General features: G+C 54.0%; 2 protein-coding genes across 3 annotated transcripts; one reads left to right on the forward strand and one right to left on the reverse strand.

Moving 5' to 3' along the window:
• Positions 1-8868: 8868 nt before the first annotated feature.
• On the forward strand, positions 8869-11672 carry MIMS1 (mitochondrial inner membrane scaffold 1). 2 transcript variants are annotated; one of them, XM_078617669.1, is made up of 4 exons: positions 8869-8979; positions 9603-10187; positions 10833-10944; positions 11070-11672. In XM_078617669.1, exons 2-4 carry the CDS (start codon positions 9673-9675, stop codon positions 11397-11399), a joined length of 957 nt encoding a protein of 318 aa, XP_078473795.1. In that variant the 5' UTR covers positions 8869-8979; positions 9603-9672; the 3' UTR covers positions 11400-11672. The 2 variants fall into 2 exon arrangements, with proteins under 2 accessions (XP_078473795.1, XP_078473796.1); XM_078617670.1 differs by having other exon boundaries at positions 8937-9018.
• A 32-nt stretch (positions 11673-11704) lies between these two features.
• On the reverse strand, positions 11705-19228 carry LOC144735201 (aurora kinase C-like). The gene is made up of 9 exons (XM_078617668.1): positions 18914-19228; positions 18078-18124; positions 16686-16905; positions 16120-16177; positions 15130-15321; positions 14739-14877; positions 14473-14621; positions 13113-13287; positions 11705-12620 (listed from the first exon to the last, which is right to left on the reverse strand). The coding sequence occupies exons 2-9, from the start codon at positions 18114-18116 to the stop codon at positions 12405-12407; spliced, it is 1188 nt and encodes a 395-aa protein (XP_078473794.1). The 5' UTR covers positions 18117-18124; positions 18914-19228; the 3' UTR covers positions 11705-12404.
• Between the last annotated feature and the right edge of the window lie 664 nt (positions 19229-19892).

Below are 19892 nucleotides of genomic sequence, written 5' to 3' on the forward strand. Positions count from 1 at the left end.
CTGCTTCTCTCTCCCCTCCGACTCTTCCTTCACCTATCTCCCATCCGCTCTTTTCGCCCTCTCTACTCCGTCTATTCCCCCGTCTCTCTCCCCCGTCTATCCCCCCCGTCTCTCTCCCCCGTCTCTCTCTCTATACCTCTGACTCTCTCCCCCGTCTCTCTCCCCCGTCTCTCTCTCTACCTCTGACTCTCTCCCCCGTCTCTCTCCCCCGTCTCTCTCTCTACCTCTGACTCTGCTCCTCTCCCGTGACTCCCCCCCCGCACTCTCCCCCTCCCCTCGCTCACCCCGTCACGTGTCTCGCGGCGTCGCCAAGGCACGGCGCTCCCCATAGCAGCCGGGAGGCAGCATCCACACCAAACACCCCCCCACCCACCCCCCACCAGCCCCCACCCCACTCACCCTCCCCCCCACCCAGTAACACACCCCTCTCCCCACCCACCCCACACACCCCTCTCCCCACTCCACTCACCCACCGCTCTCCCCACTCACCCCCACCATCACTCACCCACCCACTCACAACAGCACACCGGTCACTCACCATCATCACCACCCACTCACCACCCACTCACCACCACCATCACCACCCACTCACCACCCACTCACCACCACCATCACCACCCACTCACCACCCACTCACCACCACCATCACCACCCACTCACCACCACCATCACTCACCCACTCACCACCACCATCAGTCACCCACTCACTCACAACAGCTCACCGATAACTCACCACCATCACTCGCTCGCAACTCACCCCCCTCCCTATTCTATTTCCACCCAGTCACCACCACCATCACTCACCCTCTTTCCTTACCCACTCACCACCACCATCACTCACCTACTCACTCACAACAGCACACCGGTCACTCACCACCATCACCACCCACTCACCACCACCATCACTCACCCTCTTTCCTTACCCACTCACCCCACCTCCCGACTCACCCATCCACCCACTGTCCACCCCTACCGGGGGGGTGGGCAGTGGGGCCCGGCCTGCAGGGCGGGGGGCGGGGCTGAAGGGAATTTGGGTCCCAGGATTGGGGGGGGTCAAGTTGAGCAACAGATGAGATGCCCCCCCCACCCCATGTGCATCGTCGTTTCTAACCATCATCACCAGCTCACTGCCATCACCATCGTCTCGCCTCTCCTCCCGCTCTCCACGTGCACACGCGCGGCCCGTACACGTCACTCCACTGCTGGTGGTTATTTTGAGCTTCTCCACGACGGTCAGCGCGGCTTGGTGGTGGTGGAGAAGAGGGGGGTGCAGGGAGTGCAGTGAGTTTCACTGCACTGCTGCCCTCTACTGCCCACAACGCCCACTGCTTCGTCTGCCCTCTGCGCTTGCTGTAGGTGGCCGCCGCCCTTCAAAGGGCTTGGTCCAGGCTCCAGCCTGCTGAGCCCGGGAGCTCTCACGGGATGATGGGGGGGGGGGTAAAACGTCCAGTATGTAAAATTAGCCAACCCTTACCTACCAACTTTATGCTGATGTTACGCCTCTTGAAGCACGGGTGGGCGCCCTTATGTAAATACATTAGCAACTATATGTGCAACTGTATGGAAACAGCGTGAGAGCTGGCGTCCCGGGCAACGCCAACCCAGGAGCTCCCACGGATGTCTTTGTCCACGCGTGGTGCCATTCACGCGTGTGATGTACAGCAGCAGCAGTGGCAATATATTGAGGAGCTAAATGCCAATGTCGAGGTCTGCGATCCACGACGAGAGGGCTTCAGCAGAGAGGGTTCGTGTCGTGTTGCTATTCCTCAGTTGTAGGGGCGCTTTACTCTCTGGCCCATAGTTCGGATTGCATGGCCGCATTCGCACTCCTGTGACTGGAGCATTTGATTTGCCATTCATAAAGGAGAGGAGCGCATCTGCCTCTTGACGTTACGATGCGGTTGATGGCGACATCAGCCGCACGTGAGAGTGGTTGAGCGGGTGGTGGAGTGGGTGGGTGAGTGAGTGGTTGAGCGGGTGGGTGAGTGGGTGAGCGAGTGAGTGGGTGAGTGGGTGGGTGAGTGAATTGCTGAGTGAGTTGTTGGTTACTCCAGTGTCTTCGAGGAGGAATGTAAAGGCGATGAGGAGGCGTTCGACGATGTTTGGGTCTCGAATGAGGCGTTCTGAACTCCATGCGTGTTCACACGGCATGCTGCTCCTGAGTACGGCCATTCCGTACACCCACAGGCTGCCCCGGGGTGGGCAGCAGAGGGCAGTGCAGCAGAGCTGCATTGTTGTACCGTACTCTGTGCTCCAACGTCTATGCGTCTAGCCTCCCGCCTTGTCTTCAAGACCCTGCGCTAAACCATCGGTTACAGCGCTGCGCTACGAACCCGGCGATCCAAGTTCGATTCGCGCGCACGGCCAACACCGGTGACGATTATCGGAACCCGTCCTGGGCCTCCCCTAGGTCGACTCAGCCTCAAGTGAGTACCTGGTGCGGTTTGTATACATTGCCACTGGGGAGACAAAGACGGTCCGGCATAGTGCTGGCCGCCCACCCTCTCGTGTGCCGTTCCAGCCTTCATAGGTGCTCGCCAACAGCAGCACTTGCCCGAACAGTCTAATAAAGGCGATATGAGGAATATTCGACTTTGCTCTGAGTCCAGATTGGTAGGACTTTACTGACACTGGGTACAAGTTTGAGGTACCTATTACTTACAGGAGCGTCTCATAATCCGATGAATACGGTGAAGTGACCGAGTAGCTTTGTGGGTTCGGTTTGTAATTGTGAGTGACGTTTGCTCATTAAAAGTGGGGGGGAAAAACAAAACGACTCAACCCATATCCGTCAGAAACAGTGTGTATGTGGCCTTAAAAAACAAGAAAATATAACAGCCGACGTTTCGGGAAATAGCCCTTCCTCATCAAACATGGGCTGGCTCAACTAACTAAACATCTGGCAGTTTACCAGCATGGGTTCAAGCGAGTTTTTGCTTGTGCTGAACCAATTCTGCTGAAATTATACATTACCATGGCAACTCTCAAGGAGGAGACACGGCCATTGTGAGCATCGCTAATTAATGCTCATTAGCACGTGAACACCCCGCGTGCTCAGAGCCTGGCACCGCAGCAGGCGTGTGAGCGCGTTCACGTCACAGGCGCATCCGTGGGGGTGGGGGAGACGGGGGAGGGAGGAAAGGGAAATGGGGGAGGGAGGGGAGAGGAGAGACACGAGGGAGGAAGATGAGGGAGGGAGGTGGGAGAGTTGTATGTAATTGGAAGGTGCGAAGCGTTGGGTGGGAGATGTGAGGGGTGCGATGGAGATGAGGGATGGTGGAGGAGGTGGAAGATGAGAGGGTGGCAGCTCAGACGTGGGGGAGGTGAGAGGCCGCAGGGAGTCGGGGCTGTGAGGAAGGTTGGGGAGGGAGAATGTCGGCGGGCGTAGGAGGAAGGCGAGGAGGGAGGTGGACGAGTGGTGGAAGGTGCAGGAGAGTGCGGAGGAGAGGAGGAGAGGGAGATACGTGGTGGGAGAGTGTGGCGAGCCCATGGATGATCTTGAAGACGGTGAATGAGATCTTGAAGGTGACCTGGCATGGGATTGGGGTCAGGGGCCAGGGTATTTCGAGCGATGTGGTCCTCCGGGCTGCGGGTGCGAGGAGACTGGCAGCGGAATATTCAATCTCGATCCGGGCCGACTTGGCTTCTTGTGCAATGCGCTGTTAATGACTAACTTGCGGTGTTTTAATTGATTTGTTTATATTCACCGCTGCCAAACAGGCCATTAATGTTTTGTTTAATTTCATATTAAATTGTCGCCCTGTATTACAATTACGCACGCCAGCTGTGGGTGATTCATCGGGTCCAAGGCTACATCTCACGTAAACAACCTTTGCTCATTCCACCACTATCATGCCATTACAACTACAATGCCGTCACAACCACCATGCCATGACAACCACCGCTATGCCATCACTACCGCTATGCCATTACGACCATACCATGACAACCACCAGGCCATCACTACCGCTATGCCATTACGACCATACCATGACAACCACCAGGCCATCACTACCGCGATGCCATCATCACGATGGAAATCATCACCACCACTCCCCGAGAGTGTGGAGTTCAAACATGCTTCAAAATAGCAGCCGCAGCAGCAAAGCATCTCGCCCGACTTCACCCTCCAGCCGGGAGGGATCACAGGCGGATCAGGAATGTGACACGAGACGGTCGCGCCAGAGGAGGCCGGGTGGCCCAGGGGTCAGAGACGCGGAGCTCAGAGATCCTCGGTTCGCATCTGGGTCTCAGCCGCGCATCCGCAGTGATGAACCCGGGTGGTTCTCAACCTGGTCACCAACAACTGCACCACTAAACCCCCACATATTGTTTTGACACTTCACGTGGCAAAATTCCAGCTCTGAGATGTTGATTTTTGTTTTGATCGAAGTGTGACCCCTGGCGTGGCCCGCGATGCGTGCCGCGCGAGCTCAGGAGTTGGTTCTTCTTCTTCTGTCCGTGGCTTCTCCTTCCGGAGGGCTTCCCCGTGCACAGGCGGGTGCACCGGGACGTCCTCATCTCGTGGCCTCAAGCCGCCTGTCGTGGCGCGGCTGGACTAGGATTGGGGGAACGGCCAAACTGAAATGACGAATCCGGCTCTTCCTGCACAGTCTCACAGAGAGCACGAGGCGGTGGAGAGGTGGCGTATCCACAGCGACACGGGGTTGTGGGGGGGGGGCTATGGGATTATTAGTGGGGGGGGGGGGGGTTAAAGGGTTGGATTGGTGAGCGGGAGGCATGAGAGGAATAGGGGGCATCTGTGGAAGTGAGCGCAGATGAGTGTCGTGTGGTGAGTAGTTCATAGTCGTGCAATTGTTGTGAGTGTCGCGGTGAGTGGTGCATGTAGTTGTGGTAAGGAGTGAGTATCGTAGTGGTGAGTGTAGGAGTGTGTGGTGAGTGTAGGAATGGTGAGTAGTGAGTGTTGTGGTGAGTGTAGTGGTCAGTAGTGAGTTTAGTAGTGGTAAGTGTAGTAGGAGTGGAATTGTGGCGCGTGTAGTAGGGTGAGTGTAGGAGTGGTGAGTAGTGAGTATAATAGAGGTGAGTGTAGTAGGGTGAGTGTAGTAGGCAGAGGTGTGGACTCGAGTCATGTGACTTGGACTCGAGTCAGACTCGAGTCATGAATTTGATGACTTGCGACTCGACTTGGACTTGCATAACAATGACTTTGTCCCACCTCTGAGATGTGGACTCGAGTCATGTGACTTGGACTCGAGTCAGACTCGAGTCATGAATTTGATGACTTGCGACTCGACTTGGACTTGCATAACAATGACTTTGTCCCACCTCTGAGATGTGGACTCGAGTCATGTGACTTGGACTCGAGTCAGACTCGAGTCATGAATTTGATGACTTGCGACTCGACTTGGACTTGCATAACAATGACTTTGTCCCACCTCTGAGATGTGGACTCGAGTCATGTGACTTGGACTCGAGTCAGACTCGAGTCATGAATTTGATGACTTGCGACTCGACTTGGACTTGCATAACAATGACTTTGTCCCACCTCTGGTAGTAGGGTTAGTGTAGTAGGCTGAGTGTAGTAGTGGTGAGTGTAGTAGGGTGAGTGTAGTAGTGGTGAGTGTAGTAGGGGTGAGTGTAGTAGGGTGAGTGTAGTAGGGTGAGTGTAGTAGTGGTGAGTGTAGTAGGGTTAGTGTAGTAGTGGTGAGTGTAGTAGTGGTGAGTGGTGAGTGTAGTAGTGGTGAGTGTAGTAGGGGTGAGTGCAGTCGGGGTAAGTAGTGAGTGTAGTGGTGGTGAGTGGTGAGTGTAGTAGTGGTGAGTGGTGAGTGTAGTGGTGGTGAGTGTAGTGGTGGTGAGTGTAGTGGTGGTGAGTGGTGAGTGTAGTGGTGGTGAATGTAATAGGGGTGAGTGTAGTGGTGGTGAGTGTAGTGGTGGTGAGTGTAGTGGTGGTGAGTGTAGTGGTGGTGAGTGGTGAGTGTAGTGGTGGTGAGTGTAGTGGTGGTGAGTGTAGTGGTGGTGAGTGTAGTGGTGGTGAGTGTAATAGGGGTGAGTGTAGTGGTGGTGAGTGTAGTGGTGGTGAGTGTTGAGTGTAGTGGTGGTGAGTGTAGTGGTGGTGAGTGGTGAGTGTAGTGGTGGTGAGTGTAGTGGTGAGTGTAGTGGTAGTGAGTGGTGAGTGTAGTGGTGGTGAGTGGTGAGTGTAGTGGTGGTGAGTGGTGAGTGTAGTGGTGGTGAGTGTAATAGGGGTGAGTGTAGTGGTGAGTGTAGTGGTGGTGAGTGGTGAGTCTGGTGGTGGTGAGTGTAGTCAGAGTGAGCCAGTGGAGTCGTCGGGGTGCGGGGGGAGGGGGAGGGAACTCGTCGGTCTGGATGAGCCGCGTGCCGGCACCGCGGACCCCGGGGACCCGGGCCCCGCTCACGCGTGACCCCCCTGCCCGCCCCCCTCCCTCCCCGCGGGGGTGCAGAGGAATGAGTTGGGGGTGCGGGAGGGGGGTAGAGGGGATCGACGGCGAGGAAGGAGAGAAGGGATGTGGGGCAAGTTGGATGGGAGGGTGTGGGGAAGAGTGGGAGGGAGGGAGGGGAAGGTGGGGAGGGAGGGGAAGGAGGGGAGGGAGGGGTGGGTAGGGGAGGGAGGGAGGGGAAGGAGGGGTGGGTAGGGGAGGGAGGGAGGGGAGGGGAGGGAGAGAGGGAGCGGTGGTGGCTGAGGATCGATTGGAAATTCCTTTGGCTCGAAGCGACGAGATCCAGGCTACAGCGCCGGGCGGTGACGGGGGCCGGTGGGAGGGAGGGGGTAGACGGGGGGGGGGGGGTAGACGGGGGGGGGGGGGTAGACGGGGGGGGGGGGGTACCGGGTGTCCAAGAGTGGGGGTGCGGGGAGGGAGACGGGGGCCACGAGAACAGACAAATCGACCTCAACTGACCCATCAACTCATCCACTCACCCACTTGGCAACCCCACCACTCACTCACCATCCCAACCACTCACCAACCCAACCACTCACCTACTCACCAACCCAACCACTCACCAACCCAAACACTCACCATCCTAACCACTCACCTACTCACCAACCCAACCACTCACCATCCCAACCACTCACCAACCCAACCACTCACCTACTCACCAACCCAACCACTCACCATCCCAACCACTCACCATCCTAACCACTCACCTACTCACCAACCCAACCACTCACCTACTCACCAACCCAACCACTCACCAACCCAAACACTCACCAACCCAACCACTCACCAACCCAACCACTCACCATCCCAACCACTCACCAACCCAAACACTCACCATCCCAACCACTCACCAACCCAAACACTCACCAACCCAACCACTCACCAACCCAACCACTCACCATCCCAACCACTCAGCAACCCAACCACTCACCATCCCAACCACTCACCTACTCACCAACCCAAAAACTCAGTCACCAACCTTTCCACTGATCCACTAACCAAAACCCACCCTCTAATCCACCAAACCACCCACTCACCCAGTTTACCGCAGACTCGTCCACTATACCACCCACTCACTCAACCACCGACTTACCCACTCAACCACAAACCCAACTGCTCACTCATCAAACCAAGTGCTGTCTTACCAATTCACTCACCCCGAACAAATCAACCAACCATTCGAATACAGCAGCAACAGCCCCTCACCCGCGCGCGCTCGAACCCCGTCACTCGCCAGACGCTGACCCAGGACTTTGCACCCACAGGACCACATCAACAACATCACCATCCACAGACGCGCGCATCACACACAACAGCAGACTCGTTGTCGGGGAGCAGCGAGTCTGCAACGGTTGCCGTCGCAGTTCGTTCGCTCCTGCTGACAAGGGGGTCACGGGACAGGCCCAGGTGTCCATGGGTCGTAGGATGTGCGAGGCGAGGTGCAGCAGGTCACGGGACAGGCCCAGGTGTTATCGGTTGGCGGACTGATTTGACTGCCAGACGCACGCCCTCTGTTGCTCCCCACTGTGGCAACTTGCTTCCTCGGCGATGTAGAGATGCAATTTGCATAAACGACGGTGCAAAATATAAAATGACACAGAATTCATTCGCTAAACCCATTCACTGTTAACTCGTGTACTGTTGCACTACTCGGATTTTATTATAATTAATCAACTTCCTCGCTCGCCCATGCATTCACTCACGCGTACATAACTCATTCACACACGTTAAACAATTCTTCAATTCATTTAAATATTGCACTCATTAAGGTATCGACGTACCGATCGTTTGTGAATTCTCAACATTTCTCTACAGTTCATTTGTGAATGAAATAATTAAATAGTTATTTCGCAATTTTTGTTTCGTGAATTAAATCATTCGCAGTGAGCAATTATTCTAATTCCTGGATTATGAGAATTAACTCATTCTCTCATTTTGTGAACTCATTCGAGCTCCCATGGTGTTGAGAATGAACTCAATGTCATTCACCCGCATGCATTTCAACTCGCTCATTAATTCAGTTGTGAACAAATTCTCTCATTCAGAAAGAATATGAATTAACTCATTCTATCATTCAATATTGTGAACGAACTCATTCATTTTCCAAAAGTGTTAACATCATTCATTCATCTTCTTGGTTCTTTCACTCTCCACAATATCGTGTTAACAATATAATTCACTCTCCACACTATCGTGTTAACAACGTAATTCACTCTCCACAATCGTGTTCACGACATCGTTGACTCTCCACACTGTCGTGTTCACGACATCGTTCACTCTCCACACTGTCGTGTTCACGACATCGTTCACTCTCCACACTGTCGTGTTCACGACATCGTTCACTCTCCACACTGTCGTGTTCACGACATCGTTCACTCTCGTTCGCTGCCATGCGAACGACGGCTTCGTTCGCCACGTGCTCTCGCACACCCGGATGTTGTCATGACGTCACTACCCCGTGGAGCCGCGCGCCCCGGAACGGTTCGTGACGTCACGTCCGTCACGGTGACCTTGCGGAAGCGACGGAATGAATGGCGGCGTGGGCCACGCGTGACAGCTGCAGGTGACGGGCAGCAGCGTGGCCGGGCAGACACGGGGCATGGTGGGCAGCGTGGCGAGGGGCAGGGAGGGAGGGCAGCCACGGAGGGCAGGGAGGGAGGAGGGCAGCCACGGGGCATGGTGGGCAGCGTGGCGAGGGGCAGGGAGGGAGCCACGGGGCATGATGGGCAGCCACAAGGCAGGGGAGGGCAGCCTCCGGCTTTGGGAGGGAAGTCGGGGCTCATTCAACTGCTCCCAGTCAGGAAGACAGCGGTCGATTTTAGACGCGATATACATCGCGATTGCATCGGTTCAGTGTTGTTGAATGGAAGGGTTTATCGGGTTTACAGAAACCCTTCGATGTGTCTGTGAGTCTCCGTGTGAGTGTGGATCTATACGAGTCGACGTTTAGGCTCAAGCCCTTCCTTCGGTCTCTGCCTTCGCTTGCGTGGTTGTGCATCATGTCGAGATGGTCGCTATAAACACGCATCGAGCCCAGAGCTGTGAATTGGCGTCCGAAGTGAAGGGAATTAGACGTGAAGTGAATAACTCGGGATAAGACCCCCCAGCCTTACCCTTTAACGCCGAAATACCTTATTGCCCCCCTCGTTACCCTCCTCGTCTCCCGCAACCCTCTCCACCCCGCAGGCCTCTCTCCGCGCCACGCTCTCCGAGGCCGTCACGTCGCGCCTCCTCGTAGCGAGGACCCGTCGCCGCGATGCGGTCCGCGGCGCTCGTCCGCCGGCTCACGGTGTCGAGGGCCCCCCACGCGGACTTCGCCTCCCTGCCCAGACATCGGAGCCCCGCGTGCCTCACTCGGAGCCCCGCGTCTGCCGCCCTCTGGGTCGCCGCGTCCCCGCAGCCACGGCTCCTCGCACGCGGCCGCTTGAGCTGCGCGGCACTGCACAGCGCGCCCGGCCGAGACCCCCAGCAGCGGAAAGTCGATCCCTTGCAAGACGACAAGGGCGACCCCCTGCAAGACGACAAGGGCGATGCCCAGCGCGGCGCTGACCCCCAGCGGGGTACGGGCGAGGGTCCCCTGCGAGCCAAGGCGTTGGAAGCCGAGGGGAGCCCGCAGCCCGCCTCGGAGGAGACCGACCCTCTGCAGGACCGCTCCATGGGCCTCATATCACGCTTCAAGAGAACCTTGAAGCAGTACGGCAAGGTGATGATCCCTGTCCACCTCGTCACCTCCGCCGTCTGGTTCGGATCCTTCTACTACGCGGCCATGAGGTGAGGCCCCTCGGGGACACGACTTGGGGCTGTGGGGTGGCAGCCCCCCCCCCACCTCCTCGGATGAATGCGGTCAGGACGCATTTGATCCATAATTATCCATTCGCGGTTTCATTCCGGAACAAATCGCCCCGAGTCAGTTCTCTTATCTCAGAAGTGGCGTCGAGTGACCATGGGAGACCACCAGTGCTTGGCTGGTGCTGAATGTCAACCCACCCTTTCTCTGGGTACTCCAGTTTCCGCCCAGATGAAATGCTCATTAATGGGATTTGCCAGACATCTAAATTCTTGACTTGATGCAGTTTTCTCTCGGATAAACAACCGAAAGGGGATGGAGGGAGGGGGTATTGAATGGTAAAAAAATGACAACACACGACACCACCAGGGGCAGTTATGGAGAAACAACCTTTTGTAAAATGATGAAAGGTACTCGGTTTTGAGTTAAATCGGTGGATTTTTTTTTACTTTCAAGGGCACCCAGCGACGTTTGAGCTGCCCGAGTGCAGGAGAATCACAGAACGTGTGGATATGCATGTTTCAGGCATGCGCTCGCCACACAGCCCCTTGCGTGCACGATAACAGCACCTGTCCCAAGAGTCTGTTAAAGTCCACGTGGGGGGGGGGGGGGGTCATTGTTGTTTGCAGGGGAGTGAACGTGCTGCCCATGCTGGAGGCCCTGGGATTTCCTGAGAAGTTCATCAAGCTCCTGCACAGCTCGCAGGGAGGCAACTTGCTCACGGCCTACGCACTCTACAAGGTGACCTGCACCACACGCAAAGCAGCACAACGCTCTGCACGCAACCCTAAGAAACAAACTACTCACCGCTGCTGCTGCCGCTACAGTAAAAACTAAAAGTGGGTGCTGTGTGCCCATCCCCACAGATCGCTACGCCGGCGCGCTACACCGTGACGTTGGGTGGCACCTCCTACACCGTCAAGTACCTGCGCAAGCGTGGCATCCTCAACACGCCACCGCCACCCAATGTCAAGCAGTTCCTGCAGGACAAGATGGACGAGACTCGCGAGAAGATATCTGAGAAAGTGAGCGACACGCGGGAGAAGATATCGGAGAAAGTGAGCGACACTCGCGAGAAGATATCTGAGAAAGTGAGCGACACGCGTGAGAAGATATCTGAGAAAGTGAGCGACACGCGCGAGAAGATATCGGAGAAGGTGCAGGATACGAAGAACAGAGTTGCTGGAAAGAAGTGAGGCAGTGGTTGCTGGTCACACACACAAGCAGCATCCGAGACAGGCAGCAGGAGCTATAGCGGCAGGAGCCATAGCAGCAGTACTGAACCAGCGAACGCTGGGAAATTCACTTGAATATGCAACTGTACAAGTATCCATGCTGTCCATGTGGTGAATCGCACTAACCATGACCTGTTATGGATTAAAAATCATTGCTTTAAATGAAACTGGCACTTAAAAGGCCGAGTTTGTGTAATGTATGTGAATGAATAAATATGAAGTTGAATGAGAAAATTTGTTTTTAAAAAATCCTGAGCAGAAAACACTTTATTGGTCTTTATTTATTAGGCGAAAAATGGACCGTGAAACACTCCCACACTCGCGCCAGTGCACTATTTACAGCGACCCACAGATCTCCAGGGAGCACAACCGTCCGACGCGGAGCAATGCTCACAGCAGTGCAGGCCGGGTCGTTTGGGTGAGGCATGCAAACTCGGAACCAATCGTGACCAGCTCATTAAAGAGACTAGCGATGTCTACGCACAGTTCATGCACTCAAACACCCACCTGCAAGTTTTTGTATATTAAAATAAATGTACACCCATCCCCCAGTCATCTCTGCAATCATTCCCACAGCGATAAACATGACAAAAAAGTTTTAAAAGATTAACATGCTGCACTAGACCAACAAATATTATCGGAACGGGATTACCACGAGGCCTGTAATGATTCATCATTCATAACCTCTTAACTCTCAAACACTGCGGTGAGTGTAGGACCTCTCTTCGCCGAGGGTGTCACGTGAAGATATCAACTTGCATCGACAGTAACGGAGGAATCGACACGCTAGCAGCAGGTTCTCGATCCAGTCAGGCGGATAGCTCCGCATGCCTCCATCGCACCCCCCCAGGGCAGACCTCGCCCGCTCCACTCCCACCAAAAAGCTTCTCCACTTGATTAACTCCAGACAATGTGCACCGGTACAAGAACTGACACCCATGCGGATGGTGGAAGGTAGCCCTCGCCTCAGTTGGCTGTACTGGCGGCGCTGCTGGTGGAGGCGGCGCTGCTGGTGGAGGCGGCGGCGTAGGTGGGCGGCACAACGCGTTTGGCGTTGGCCTTCACCCAGGGGTGCTGCAAGACTCTAGCGAGCGGCAGGCGGCTGTGGGGGCTGTGTTTCAGCAGACTTGTAATCAGGTCCTTGGCTCCATCGCTCAAGTGCGATGGGAAGCGTAGGTCCACCTGGAAGACAAAGAGCGAGGGGAGGAATTATCATTTATCACTCAATACCGTGCCTCGCGCAAGTAGAAAACAAGTGCAGGAGCGCCAACAACTAAACAATTGAACAGAGCACTGCGTTCACTTCTGAGGCCAACCACTCGGTGGAAGCAACAGTTCATGTTACATACTACTAGAGTTTAAAGTAAGTGAAAAAAAACTCAAGTTTTGCACGAGTACTTTTTTGTGCAGTCATTGGTGATCGTCAACTCGCTACACATGATAAAACAGTTTAAGCGCCAGCAGCTGAAACCCGCATTCAAACCCAAGATTTTCAGCGGAAGGTCAGTGCTCTGACCTCTAACCCACCTCCAAATGGAAGCTGTTTTTTGACCAATTAAACAAACAGAAAAGATGTTATAACCGGGCTTAGTTAAAGATTTGATCTTTTTGTGCAGTCCCTGCCGAATGGACCAATTCTACGGACCAAACGGGCCACCGCCAGCCAACCCTCACCTTGGAGATGCGGCGGTAAGTCTCACTGTGGGACTCCGACTCAAAGGGCGGGCGCCCCACAAGAAACTCGTAGCAGAGCACGCCCAGGCTCCACAAGTCCACCTTCTCATCGTGCATGCGCCCCTCGATCATCTCAGGTGGCAGGTAGTCCAGCGTGCCGCACAGAGTCGCGCGCCTGTGTACGTGCGCACACGAAAACTCATTTGTACAACTATCCTCGCTCCATTAGCCTACATTACAACAACACGAACGCATCGCTCGGAAACCACTTACACGAGTCCTACGTAAATCGATTCCCATCCACACAAATTGGGTGCTAGCATCACCAGTCACCTGCTCACTCATTCCGTCAGTCGCACCAATGCACACACTCGCACGCTCCACCAACAACCGCTGTTCACCACCAAGTGGTGGTGAGGTCACCACGGCACCTGTGCCAGGCAAAGTGTAACCCAAGACCAAGTGAAGTGTCGAAGGCTCGCTGGCAGGATGTCACAGGACAGACCCAGGTGCTATGGGTTGATGGACTGACAGATGCACCCTGTGCTCCCCGCTGTTCCAACTTGTTGCTTTTAGCCACCCAGCGCTCTGCTCATTGTTGTGAGTCTTTCATCTGCCCTCTGTTATTGGAGGGCGGCTGCCTCCAACTGCCCAGTAGCATCCTCCATAAGCTTCCTTCAGAGGTCGATCTTGACACCGCTCGTATTAGTCATTGATCAGTCTAATCAGATGCAGATATTTCTGTACCACAGTCCATCTCTTCTCTAGCCTGTGCTTCAGCCATTAAGCTGCTGGCTGATGGTAAGGCCCCATCACTTAGTGGCATGCTCCAGGTTCAGTAGTAGCATCTCCAACTCCTCCAAGTGGGCAGCAATTACCAGATCAGCCACATATATAACATGGTTGACCAATAGGACCGCACCCAGGCAATGATCAGCCTCCCATTGCATCTTTACCAGGTTGAAATTCCACTGGTACATCCATGGAAAGCTTCTCGAATTACGTGGTCAAAGAAGATGTTAAATAGTGTAGGGGCCAGAGGACATCCGACACACCCCTAGGTGAACAGAAAGTGGCTTCGACACCCGGCCACACAGCTTTACCCAGGTCTGCCCACCATCATGAAGGTCCTTAATGTTTGTGAGCAGAGGGTCTGGGACTCTGAAAGCATGAAGAATAACCCAGAGCCCTAGCTTATTTATTGTATCATACACTTTGACCAGGTTAATAAAGCAGAGATGTCGGTCCTGTTGAAATTCCCTACACCTCTGCTATTGTAGATGGAGAGCCATATGGCATATTCTAAGCATGCTCCTCCACTCGCCCCACCAGCTACTCGCCCCACTAGCCACTTGCGTACCTGGAGGAGGGCGCGTGCACCGACCACCCAAAGTCGGCGATCTTGAGCTCTCCCTTGAGGCCCAGAAGCAAGTTCTCGGGCTTAATGTCGCGGTGGATCACCTTCTTCGAGTGGCAGTATAAAAGTGCGTCCGCCATGTCCGCGACGTACTGCACACGCATCACAGCACGGGTGTCACAAGACGTGCTGGCACGCCCGCACCACCTCACCAATGGGGGGAGGGGTCAGTCACGGCGACAAGGTCCAGGATGTGGCGGGGGTCTCACCGAGGCGCTGCGTTCCTCGTCAAACTTCCCCTGCTTCTGCAGCGGCTTGTAGAGCTCCCCGCGTGGAGCGTACTCCAGGATGAGGTAGACGCGCGTGCGGTCGTGGAAGTAGCCATAGAGGCGCAGGATGTTCGGGTGCCTGTGTCAGGCCGAGGGGAAGGAGGAGGGGGCAGAGATAAGAGAGGGGGGTGAGGGGATGGGGTTACAAGGAGACGGATGGGCAGAGGGGGTGCGGATGTAGATAAGGAAACGTCAATTAAAGGTTGTGGAAAACCAGTATCGAATCACCATACCGTGAGTATTGAATCACATTGAGTCAATTACATTAAAAATGACAATTTGGCTGAACCAGAGGAAAAAAAATGCATCTCTCCGGACCGTGAGCGCTCACCGCAGGTGCGACTGGATCTCAATCTCGCGCCGCAGCTGGTGCTCCACACCAGACTTCTCCAGCTGAGACTTGAAGAGCACCTTGAGCGCCAGGATGAACTTGGTGCTCTTCTCCCGCGCCAGGTACACGTTGCCAAACTTGCCCTTGCCCAGCGGCCGCCCAATGTCAAAGTTGTCCAGCGACCACTGCTTCCTGCGACACGGGGAGCCAGGCCCACCAGATCCATCATCAGCAGGGCCCACGCTTGCACCGACAAGGAAGGTGCATTTATTACATCTCTGGAAAAGCCTCGCCGAGTCTCTCTTTCAGGAGGGTCCTGCTGGATTGGGATTCTTGGTCAATTCCAGAATTAGAGTGCAGCTTCATGGGGGAGGAAATCAGAAAACCCACAAGGCACACTTGGGGGTTAATCTCAAGATGGTTAAATCAGATGGATTCAATATATTGAATCATCTGTGGAATTAATCCATAGCTGTACTGCCATGTCCTGGCAACCTCGCAGCCCCATATCTAAAAAAAAGTCGCATAATCTCACTCTCAAGGAGAAAGAACGACTCAAGAGGTGCAAGGAACCACCGATGAGAGGGAAGGCAGCCAGGCAGTGAGCCGGCACCAATAACTGCCCAAGTTCTGCAATCCTCTATATATTAAGCTGTTTTGGCTAATAAATGTTCACATGTGGGAGGGAAGCACAACACCTGGGGAAAACGTACACGTGCGAGGGGACAACACTATCCCATACCGATGGAACGGGTGCAGTCCACATTTATTTTATCATTTACTGGCGAGCCAGATAATAGCTCCTCCTCAACCCTCATGAGAAGGGATTTTCACAACACCAACACGTGTGTGATCCACCAACCATTGCTGCTGCCTCCACAGTGTTGGATTACAGGTGTGTGCCACCATCGCCTGATGTACGTGTAGGTGTGCGAGTGGGTCGTAGACAAGTGTGTGTGTGTTCATAGAGTTAAACGGGGCTCAACCCACTTTGTCTTGGCCACGTCGTTGGGGTTGGCACACGCCTGTGACGAAGACGCTTCCGCCTCTGCAACACAGACAGCAGAGACTTGTTAAGAGAGCAGCGGACTCATGAAGACACATCCCAAGAGTGTACTGCATAGACGAGGCTGCGAAGAGTTTCAAGTCAAGTTCTTTTCTTAAACCAGCCGAGAACTGAAGGAGACCAGGAGTTATTCGAGTGATGAGTCACGAAAATGACGAAATGAAAACAAACATTATAAAGTACAGCCATGAAGGAAATATGAATCAGAACAAAAATTACTTTTAGCTGGAGGATAGGGGTGTCAGTGGAGGTGTGTATAGACCAGGCTGTGAGGAGGGTAGCGACCAGGCTGTGTGGAGGGTGGCGGTGTGAGTGTAGGTATAGACCAGGCTGTGTGGAGGGTGGCAGTGTGAGTGTAGGTATAGACCAGGCTGTGTGGAGGGTGGCGGTGTGAGTGGAGGTATAGACCAGGCCGTGTGGAGGGTGGCGGTGTGAGTGGAGGTGTAGACCAGGCTGTGTGGAGGGTGGCGGTGTGAGTGGAGGTATAGACCAGGCTGTGCAGATGAGGGCGCTGCCGGCTGTGGCTGCTGCTGCTGTGGCTGCTGCTGCTGTGGCTGCTGCTGTGGCTGCTGCTGTTGGCTGAGCGACTTGGGCCCCACAGGGATGCGCTGGGGCAGGTTGTTATGCCCCGTGGGATTCGCAGGTCGAGCGCCACTCGTCATCTTAGTCAGGAGGCGCTTAGCATCCCCTGACCCGCCAGCCCCCACCAGCTGCACCGCACAGACAAATGAACATTTATTATTCATACAGCACTTCCCCATGCACTCGAGTGAATCTTGAGGATCGAGTTTTCAGCCACACAGGACACCTTGCAGAGGCTTGTGGTGGAAATACTGGTGCTGGTAGTGAAGGCATTGCAATGCATGATGGCACAGACGAGAGTATGTGAATTCAATATTGTTTGTTTTTTATAATCAACAAGTGCTGTTTATTAAGATAGGTGTGGTGGAAATGTACAGGATGGTTTAAAATGTCCTTCCAAAAAAGCATCCTCGGCAACATGAGAAAATATACACATCCTTCATCATTATTACAATTGTGACACGGGGAATGAGTCCTAAGTGGACATCAGCTCTATGTGATGGATTCTATATAAACACGATTTTTGTCCCTGGGTAGTAAGTGTTATTTTTTAAATTGCTTATGCCTAAAAAGTATAGAAAATGGCTATTATTCCCCACAAACTTTGCTTTTGTGAGCAGGACTTTACGTGAAGGAATGACACAAATGCACACCACGTTTTCTCATTGAAAATAGGTCAAATTCGAAATATCACTGCCCTGGTCACAAAAGCAAACTGTGGGGAATAATAGCCATTTTCTGTACTTTTGAGGCATAAGCAATTAGAAAATAACACTTCCTACCCAGGGACATTTTTTTTGTTAGTGTTATCACTTACAGCTGTAATGCGTCAATCACAACACCTGACCCGAGCAGTTACCATGAAAGAGAAATGGTAAAAGTTACGCAACTTACTTTGTATAAAACAACGGAATTCTGATTTGAATTAGCAGTTTTGTCCCATCCTAATATTCAATGGAACAGAATCTACAAAAGGGAAAATGTTGGATGTATAAGCTGTCAATGATCCTTGGGGGAGGGATGAGTAGCGTTGAATGTGGCAATATGTTGAGGTTGTAGATGGCGGTGTGGATGATTGCAATGCCGATTGTGTAGATGACGTGACAGACGACTGTGGTCATGCTGGACACCAGAGCTCCTCCATGCATTTTCCACTGGGGCAGAGAATTCAACTTTCGTGACATAACATCCGAGCATGTGACACTCCCTAGAGGCCACCCCGTGGGGCCCCGGTGCGTACGATTGTTGTTGCTATGAAATGGATTGGCAGCAGCTTCCTCCTTTGTGTTTCTGCACTCACGTTCGCAGTGTGTGGATCGCTGTTTTCCTTTGAGTTCATTCTCGAGGCTGAATGTCGGGAGAGACGGCCAACACAGTTAAAATTCAATTGAATAAAAAAACAAGTTAATAAAACCCCCACACTCGCCAACAACTGCTTTGTGTTTAGTGCGTTGCCCTTCCACCGCATCTCTGAGGAGCCCGGTTGGCTACGTACGTTGCGAAATAAGTTCTACATACAACACTGTGGGCGTAAAAAGTATATATAATCTGACGTTTCGGGCAATGGTCCTTCTTCAGAGCACATCACCACTGCCAAGGCAGCATCACCAAATAATTGGTTACAATTAAACAAAGTTAATCAACTCGCCCAGCCGCGCTGCGAAATGGCCGCGACCCGCAAGGGAATCCCGCCCAGGGCCTCTCGTTTGTCCCAAACTCCTCGACTCTGAAACTCACACCACCAGTATATTATTATTATAAACGCCAGGCCCTTCGACACTCATAATAAAACACCTCGGGTCTCAACCTTCCCCTACAATCTAAATATAATCGTGTAAGTGGCAGAACGACGACGGCTTGTATCAATCATTAGCGAAACTATGAATCTCATCTCTCTTGCCAGCATCGGGCATTCGACATTCTCATGACGGGAGACCAGTCCAGACACGTTGTATCGATCAACAGGCCCTCAATCACGACCCGCGTCACGACCCATCGATTAAACGCGGACATTTCTCAAACCGCATTGCAACTCTCCCCGCCTCCACAGCAACCCGCACCACTCCCGCCAGGACCCACGCGGCGCTCACGTCCAGCCGGGAAGCGCCGGCGAAGCTGTGGTCGAGCAGCACTCACTCGAGATGCCGTGGCAGCAGCAGCAGCAGGAGGGGTGAGGAGTGAGGCCCAGGGAGTGGACGCGGTGCCGACCCAGACGACTTGCCACCACCCCGGTCGAGCGCGAATATTCACAACCGCGGCGGGCGGGCGAGGAGACGCACACGGCAACAAACTCACAACAACAGGCACACGACAAGTAGCGGCGCAGACGACTGACAACAACAACAGCAGCAACAACAATAGCGTCGTCGTCGGTGTTGCGAGCGGCACGAAGAGGTGACACGAAGGCGGCCGCGAGCTTCCCGGGGTTCGCCGCCAACGGCCGCGCAAATTTAAAACGCAGCCCCCCACGTGACGCGCCCCTGACGCGCGCTCCCATTGGCCGTCCACGCGAGCCTCGCCTCGCCATTGGACGCAAGCCGCCGGTGACGTCACGGAGGAAGGCGGGTTTAGTGAAGTTTGAATTGATTGGACGAAATGTCGGGGGATGCCATTCCCCTCCCCCGCTTTGTCGCACGTGATTCGCCCGCGCGGCACACGTGATGCTACCAGCGGTGAAGCCGCGGCTGCCATCTTAGGTCGACGCGGTGCGGAGTGAACGTCGCCACTGGGGAGACAAAGGCGGCCGGGCGTGGTGCTGGCCACCCACCCCCAGCCCCCCTCGTGTGCCACAGTGCCGGCCTTCATAGCTGGTGCTGCTGCTACTCGCCCCAACACGGGGAGGCTGTGAAGCCACGACGATTGCGCGTTTCGGAATTGGTGGTGCAGGAATTGAGAATAATTTGCCGTTTAATTTGTTTTGATTCTCGATTATTTTTGTTTCATTTGCAAACTTTTCGTCCGCTCGAAATACACAAACCTCACGTCAGTCTCGTTAAAATTATAGTTGTGTACAGTTTACATCGATTCGTACTTGTGAGACAGTACCAGGAGCTGATATTCCCTCTCTCAACTCTTGACTCCAGTTTAATTCCCCTCGGCATCTCCTCCTTCTCTT

The sequence above is a fragment of the Lampetra planeri genome, chromosome 54 (genome assembly GCF_965212315.1).
Source record: "Lampetra planeri chromosome 54, kcLamPlan1.2.h2, whole genome shotgun sequence".
NCBI lineage: Eukaryota > Metazoa > Chordata > Hyperoartia > Petromyzontiformes > Petromyzontidae > Lampetra > Lampetra planeri.

Excerpts from the sequence above, each read along its gene's own strand:
- MIMS1 (XM_078617669.1), top strand. The coding sequence starts at position 9,673 with ATGCGGTCCGCGGCGCTCGTCCGCCGGCTCACGGTGTCGAGGGCCCCC. Across the intron at positions 10,188-10,832 it reads TTCTACTACGCGGCCATGAG|GGGAGTGAACGTGCTGCCCA; the intron begins GTGAGGCCCCTC and ends TGTTGTTTGCAG. Across the intron at positions 10,945-11,069 it reads CGGCCTACGCACTCTACAAG|ATCGCTACGCCGGCGCGCTA; the intron begins GTGACCTGCACC and ends CCATCCCCACAG.
- LOC144735201 (XM_078617668.1), bottom strand. The coding sequence starts at position 18,116 with ATGAACTCAAAGGAAAACAGCGATCCACACACTGCGAAC. Across the intron at positions 14,878-15,129 it reads GAGATCCAGTCGCACCTGCG|GCACCCGAACATCCTGCGCC; the intron begins GTGAGCGCTCAC and ends GGCCTGACACAG. Across the intron at positions 14,622-14,738 it reads ACGAGGAACGCAGCGCCTCG|TACGTCGCGGACATGGCGGA; the intron begins GTGAGACCCCCG and ends ATGCGTGTGCAG.